The sequence below is a fragment of the Rhagoletis pomonella genome, unplaced genomic scaffold (genome assembly GCF_013731165.1).
Source record: "Rhagoletis pomonella isolate Grant_MI unplaced genomic scaffold, Rhpom_1.0 Rhpom_scaffold_00001, whole genome shotgun sequence".
Lineage (NCBI taxonomy): Eukaryota > Metazoa > Arthropoda > Insecta > Diptera > Tephritidae > Rhagoletis > Rhagoletis pomonella.
In genome coordinates this window covers 15,645,853-15,652,983 of record NW_023458555.1, presented here as the reverse complement: position 1 = coordinate 15,652,983, position 7,131 = coordinate 15,645,853, and the positions used below count along the sequence as shown (strand labels likewise).

At 40.6% G+C, this 7,131-nt stretch overlaps 2 protein-coding genes across 2 annotated transcripts; both read right to left on the bottom strand.

The window, feature by feature from the left end:
• Positions 1-822: 822 nt before the first annotated feature.
• Positions 823-1,598, bottom strand: LOC118740040 (protein archease-like). The gene is made up of 3 exons (XM_036471539.1): positions 1,401-1,598; positions 1,306-1,330; positions 823-1,247 (listed from the first exon to the last, which is right to left on the bottom strand). Exons 1-3 carry the CDS (start codon positions 1,453-1,455, stop codon positions 857-859), a joined length of 471 nt encoding a protein of 156 aa, XP_036327432.1. The 5' UTR covers positions 1,456-1,598; the 3' UTR covers positions 823-856.
• A 534-nt stretch (positions 1,599-2,132) lies between these two features.
• Positions 2,133-3,479, bottom strand: LOC118740034. The gene is made up of 2 exons (XM_036471532.1): positions 2,983-3,479; positions 2,133-2,914 (listed from the first exon to the last, which is right to left on the bottom strand). Exons 1-2 carry the CDS (start codon positions 3,286-3,288, stop codon positions 2,495-2,497), a joined length of 726 nt encoding a protein of 241 aa, XP_036327425.1. The 5' UTR covers positions 3,289-3,479; the 3' UTR covers positions 2,133-2,494.
• Between the last annotated feature and the right edge of the window lie 3,652 nt (positions 3,480-7,131).

Genomic DNA, 7,131 nt, shown 5'->3' with positions numbered 1-7,131 from the left:
ACAAACAAAGTCGGGCATTAAAAAATTATCGTGTCATTACATAAAAAATGTCATTAAGTTCATTTCCACACGGCATAAATTTTTTGTCATTGTCAATACCTAGTGGAAATTCGGCATTACTGTATTTAAAAACACTGGTTAACTTAAGAACTCACATTATCATCTAAATTTCCATTAGATTAGATTAAAACGCAACTCTTAAGATCATACAAAAAATTTTCTATCAAGGTTACATACCGCCAAGCACGCAATATTTTATATCATTTAACATACATATGAACGAACATATTAGCCGTTTCATTTGAAAGCGACCAAGTATTTATGCTGTTAATTTACCTGTATCTCAACTCGTTTGGTATTTAACTTAACTGGTTAACTTAAGAACTCACATAATCATCTAAAACTTCAATTCGACCCTAAACAGTTTTGTTAAACATTATTAAAACGCAACTCTTAAGATCATATAAAAAATTTGATATCACGATTACATTACCCCCAGGCACGCAATATTTTATATCATTTAACATACATACGTACATATTAGCCGTTTCATTTGAAAGTGACCAAGTATTTATGCTGTTAATTTACCTGTATCTCAACTCGTCTGGTATTTGTTCAACTTCATCGGTCAAAGGTAAAAAGTTTCGTCATTCGTCTAGGACGGTAAACCAAATTACAGATGCATTCATTTAAAAGCAAGCAAACATTTATGTACAAAAGGTGGAAATGACTTAGGCTACTTTCAAAATAAACTACTCGTATGTTCGTGATTAGTCGTGCCTAACTTTTTACAAGTCCCATAAAAGAAAATTCTTGTTTTTATAAGGCGTCCATCGAGCTCCAACTCCCCATATCTTCAAATATCAATAATAACAAAAATTTCAAAATGATTTCGCTCGGGTTCCTGTATCACTTGCATTGCCGAATAGGTGATCGCTTTCACTTCAGTACCTTGTGGATGTTTGCCAATTTCGAAGGGCTCACCATAACAACGACATTCTATCTCCAATTCTTCCAAATCGAATTTGGTTATTTCCAATTTTTTACAAATAAGAAAAGGTTCAGCGGAGAAGAGGAACAACAGCTCATCGAGAAAATGAAATAATAAGCCTTCGACATCGTCACCTTTAGCTTCAATTTGAAAACAATGCCCCACAGTGACATAAGCCAGATCAGTCATATAGCCAAACATAGCCATGCCGCATTGCTCGAAAGCCTCTTGTAGCGTGGATCCCCAGGCGTGCAATCTGCAAAGATATAGATATATATGTGTAACCCTTCATTGCAAAATATGCATTTACTCACTGCACATCCGCTGTGTGGTCTAGATCTGTAAGAGATATAGACAATTTCATTAAAAACATGGCTAATGCTTTGAAGACGGCGGCTGCAGTGCTTACATTCGTATTTGATTTCCGGCAGCATGAAGTTCTCTTTACTGAACTCAACCTCCATATTGTGTAGTTATTTTAAATAGCTTGGTTTTTTACTTTCCACACTATTTATGGTGAAATAAATAAATTTTAGCATTTACTATTTGCAAAACGTGCAATCAGTCACCGGTGCGTTTTTGTTTTGTTTTGGTCAGTCAGCTGTTTGCGAAAAGAAACGCCAAAAGGAACATGTGTTTGTGCAGGTAATAGATGAGACACAAAACGATTGTATAAGATTAGGTCTGTTTCTTTACTCATAATTATCCTTAATTAATTATCAAAGCAAAGAAGGTTAATTTATAAGGGACAATTCGCTGAACTGTGGCGGGTGAGTCTAGAAGGTTTCGCGGCGACAAAGAACGTTCAAGAGGGAGGGATCGATGATAGAAATCAAGGCGAATTTATACAAGGCGATGTTGTAAAGTCAGCTGCAAGGCGAATTAATATAAGGTGGTGTTACTAGCTCAGCTGATTTTGTGTATGTGTTTCGCCGCACGGCTTCTGATATCAAATTGAAAAATTTTGTTTGAATTTCTACACACATCTTAGAGATTTTGACAGTTTATGCCGCCAAAGCTAAAACAAAATACATGTAAATTTTTGTTTTTGTACTCCTGCTGTCACCTTATATTAATCTTGGAGTTTGAGTTAGCTTTTTATGCACGACGTTCAATTTCGGTTGATTCCATACAAGTTCAACCCTGCGTGAGTTGAACGCAAAATCGCCTCGTGCAAACACCTTTTAAATGAAACGAGCAACACCAATAGTTTCCGTGTATACTACCGTGCCCACCTTTAGTTTATACACTTTGAAATATTTTTGCTTCAAATTTGTATGAACTAAAAGTGTGAAGTGTATGAACTAAAGGTGTGCGGGTTAGTAAACACAGTATAAGAGGGAAAAGTAAATCTATTGAATTTTGTGTTATTCGCTTTTTTATGCATGAAGCTATTTTTCTTGTGATTCTGTTTTTTCTCTACGTCTCTATGTGCACACTCCCCCTAATTATGTATGTACTTATTTGTTTCTAATATTAAAACTTAAAACTTCCTTTATTAATTTAATTTGCATTCATAAAATCTTCCGATCCTTCTGCCTCAGTGTCAATAGGTGGCGCTCTTCCGGAAATTGTAATCGTTGTTGTTGTTCCAGGATTATAGGTTCCCATATCTGCATCAAATAAAATTTGTGCAATTTGATGCTCTATGACATTCTTGACATGGTCACTATACTTTCGGTGCTTTGTTGCCACATATTCGCCAAAGACATCACTAACGTCTCGTCTGTTGCTCTCGAGACTATTTTTGTTATTTCGGCGACAGCGGCTACTTTCTTTTTCTGTGTCTGAAACCACTTCAGTTTCTTCGATGTGCACTTTACTTTGCTTGGGCTCAAAGGAATGGTCGTAGCTGGGTTGTTGTTGTAGCAGCTGGCTGGGTGATTTGTCGCGCTGTATAATGTTGCTCAGAGGATCATGGTGCTAGAAATGTTTAAAGAGATAATGAACAATGGAAATGTCCTCTTGATATGTCATATTCGCTTACATACCTCGGATTGGGGTTTCTTAACTTGTGATCTGTAAGCCAGGAAACTTAATGGCTCATAGCCGAACCACTTGGAAACATGATAGTCATCAAGTTCATGTTTCTTCCGCTCACGTCGGTAACAAGCAAGTATTGAATCCATTTTCTTCTTGGTTGCAACCGGATTGTAGCCCAGTTTAGTGCTGATGCTTTGCCAAGCTCTATCCTTAATTACACTTTTTTTATAGTATCTATCTTGCGGATCCCAAAGACATGGCGACATTTTATATAGATCAATGAGTTGAAGCAATTTTTCAGTTGGCCAACCCATTACAGCCAATATAAAAATACTTTGTTTATAACAAAACAAGTAAACAAACCACAACTGTTTCGTTTCGAAATTTTCGAACTTTTCTTGAGGAAAGAATATTCGTTCACTGATTGATGGAAAATGGGCGAAGGAATGACCACACGAACGATTGTTCGTTCGTTCTCTGCTAAATAAATTCACAATAGTATCAACTGGACAACATTGCGTTTAGACTAACAATGTTCAATAGAACGATGCAAACGATGCAGGCCAATTAAAATTAAATTTGTATAACACCACTTTTTTGTGTATATACATAAATATTGCCATGGATTTGCGGTGAGCAAATTTTGCTACAAATCGGGATTTGAAATAATCGGGGAAACTTTCCATTATGGCCGTTCGTTAAAGGTGCGGTGGGCGAATGGTAAGTGGGCGTGGCACCTCTAACCCACCTTTTTGGAGAGGGCATGAACCGCCATTGACAAAAATGCAACCCCCGACCACCTAGGCCCCCTATGGTTCCCTATGGACCCCTTAGAAAAATGGCAAAAATCGCAATTTTTACTTGCGTCCACAGTATTTTTGCGTAGAATTCCTTTCTACGTAACCCTTACTACGTAGAATTCTCCTTTCTGTGTGACCTAACTGGGGCTACCGCCCCAGTGATGTAACCTTGGGAAAGGATGAGGTAACTAGAATTCCCTTTCTGTGGGGTAAACCTGGGGCTGCCGCCCCAGTGATGTCTATTTTGGTTACTGGGTGTTTTATAAAATGTCTTGTATATAAAAATGTGTATATAAAAATGTATTGTGCAAATGAATATTTAACATTTTTCAAGCGAATAAACGCAAATGAAAATTGTGATTTTTGGCAATTTTTCTAAGGGGTCACTAGGGAACCATAGGGGACCTAGGTGGGCGGGGGTTTCATTTTTGTCAATGGCGGTTCATTTCCTCTCCAAAAAGGTGGGTTAGAGGTGCCACGCCCACTTACCATTCGCCCACCGCCCCTTTAACGAACGGCCATAAAGGAAAGCCAACCCAAATAATCAATTGCTATTCAATGTCTATAATCTCAATTTTTCTTATTAAAGGCCCGCCAGATATAAATTATTTTCTGCGACGCAGAGATGGTTTTGACTTATAAAATGCAAGGAAGATTCCGACACGGCACAATGAAAACGTTACAGCAAACAAAACGGCTCAATTTGATTGGTCAAAAACCAGCTGGTTTGAATTCGTTCCATAAATTGTTGTTGTTGTTTTGGCGCATATGCGTGCGTCAAAAGTTGAGAGTTGGGTAAATTTAATAAGTTGCGGCAACGCACACGTTGCCAATGTGGCATTCTCTATTTAAAATCATAGAGTTAACTTGGATGTCAGTCAAAAGCATCCCTTTGTTGTCGATTTCAATAACTATGGACTTTCATTCAATTTATCGATAAACTGTGCTCACGTCGTAATTCGCACTCTCATTCGTAATTCGCTTTACAATTACCCTCTGAATACGTTATTCGCCATACAAAATTTCGAGAGCGAATTACCTCATTTGTAAGTAATTCAGATGCAATTACGAACCCGTCCCTGATTTTAATCGGAAATATATCGAACTCAGCCGTCAGAGAAAAAGAGAGTAGAAAAAGTCAAAACAAAGAATGAGAGGAAATGACGGAAATAAAAATGAACTGTCAAATCGAATTAAGAATGTGGCGGTAATTTATCAAAATAATTCAGAAGCGAACGACATAATTGGCAGTGCTTGTGGAAACTTATTTGTACACAATACTGAGCCCAAATCGCGGCAATCCTGATCGTGACCTTATCAACTCATCGCCGCCGTACTTGAATAGCTCAGCTGGCAGGCCATATGCTCCATCAGCTTTGTGGAACATCGACTCCGTCATCATCGACTGGCGGTTCGGGTTCTTCTTCTTCACAACTTTCCGTGCTGTTACCATTCAGTAGGTTGGAAATGTATTCCCTCTATAATTTAAGTGCGTTCTAAATATTGGTAACTAGGTCGCCATTGTTGTTCTTACAGGAGTATGCCCTGGTCTTGAAACCTTCCGAAGGTCGCCTAACTCTGGTAAAATTTTCGGGCATTCTTCCTGTCGGTTAGCATTTCAAGCTCTTCCCACTCACATATTTCGGCCTCTCTCCTGTTATTGCTTTTAAACGTTAAGCTTTCACATGCGAAACATTATTACATGTATTTTGTTTTTGCTTTTGATGGGTGTGCTGTCAAATCAGTAAAAGCAAAAACAAAATACATGTAAGACGAAGAAAACAGCTGGTCTACCAACACCAACTTGTATAAATTAGCCTCGATTTTGACAATCAGTACCACCCCAGCGAAATTTTAAATCCGCCAGATCGGTTAATATTTCAGTCGTTGTCGTCAAGCTCAACTAACGGAAGCACCAAGAAGCGTGCAGCTTCAGTGGGGTCGGTCCACAGGGACAAATGCGTAAGCTGTTTTCCAGGAATACGGAGAGGTGTTTCCAGTATTGGGGTGTCTCTCCGCATGCCGGACTCTCATTTGGCACATCTGCGTCTAATCTGCTCAGGTATGAGTTTAGCCTGCTGCAGTAGCCAGAACGAAGTTGGGCTATTGTGATTCTAGTCTCCCGAGGCAGATGAAGCTCCGTCTCGTCGATGTCAGTTGTGTGCCTAGAATGGCATTCGCAGGTCTGTAGTCTACATAGCTCGAGACTGACTCCATGCGAAAGCCGCTCAGGGGCTGTCGATAAGCTGACGGATCCAGAGGTTGCTTTATCAACCTATGGACTTCGTCCGTCTGTTCGTAAAGATGCCTTCTGACATGCCTTGGCGAGGGCTTCTCTGCAAGCAAGTGTTTGTTTGGGTGCACACATCTGTGGATCCTTACTAGGAATTGCTTGCAAAGAATTGTGTTGTGCTCCTTTATGGGGAGCATTTTCGCCTCGTCGTGCAGGTGGTGTTCTGGCGACATCAGAAGACATCCAGTCGCTGTCCGAGGTGCAGTGTTTTGAGTCGTCTGCAGCTTCATCCACTGCGTCATACTAGTCCCCGGCGACCACACTGGTGCTGCGTAATTTAAAACCGTGCAGCCTATTGCCTTGTATGTTGCCAGCAACGTTTCTTTGTCATTGCCCAAGTACTGCCGGCTAACGACTTGAGGACCCTGTTGTGGCTTTGTACTTTGTTGACAATAGCGGTTGCGAGCGCAGAGAAGGAGGGCAGACTGCCGCAGGTTACTCCGAGTAATTTGGGGTTATGCATCATCGGAATTTGTGTATCATCGACGTGAATTCCCAGCAGTAGTCAGACCTCCTTCGTCCAGGTGGTGAACAAGGTCGCAGAGGATGTTGTAGGGGAGAGGATTAGGCTCCTAGCACTGAAGAAGCGAGAAAGCTCGGAGAGATACCCGTTTAGTTTCTAGCACAAGTCCTCAATTCCATTCCAAGACGCCATTATCGAACAATTGTCAGCATAGGAGACAATCGAGACTTCCTCTGGTGGTTGAGGGAGCTTTGTAATATAGTACTGACAAAGAACGTAGATAACAAGAAGGGACAACTGTTTGGTAGAACGGCCTCTAGTGTATTCGCTATCGGGGAGAGGAGTGTTATCGGACGATAGGGCTCTCCTTTGTTGGCTGGTATCCCCGGTTTGAGCAGTGGGACCACTCTCCCTCTTTTCGAGATGTCTGGAATGAATAGAGTGGCCATTGACAGATTGATGACCTCCATTATGTACGCTACTCTCGCAGGACCCAAATTTTTCAGCATCAACATGCACATTCCGTCGAGCCCCATGGCTTTGGAGGCTTTCGCCTTCCCGATGGCTACCCGAACTTCACCACTAGTGAAAGCAAGAGGGG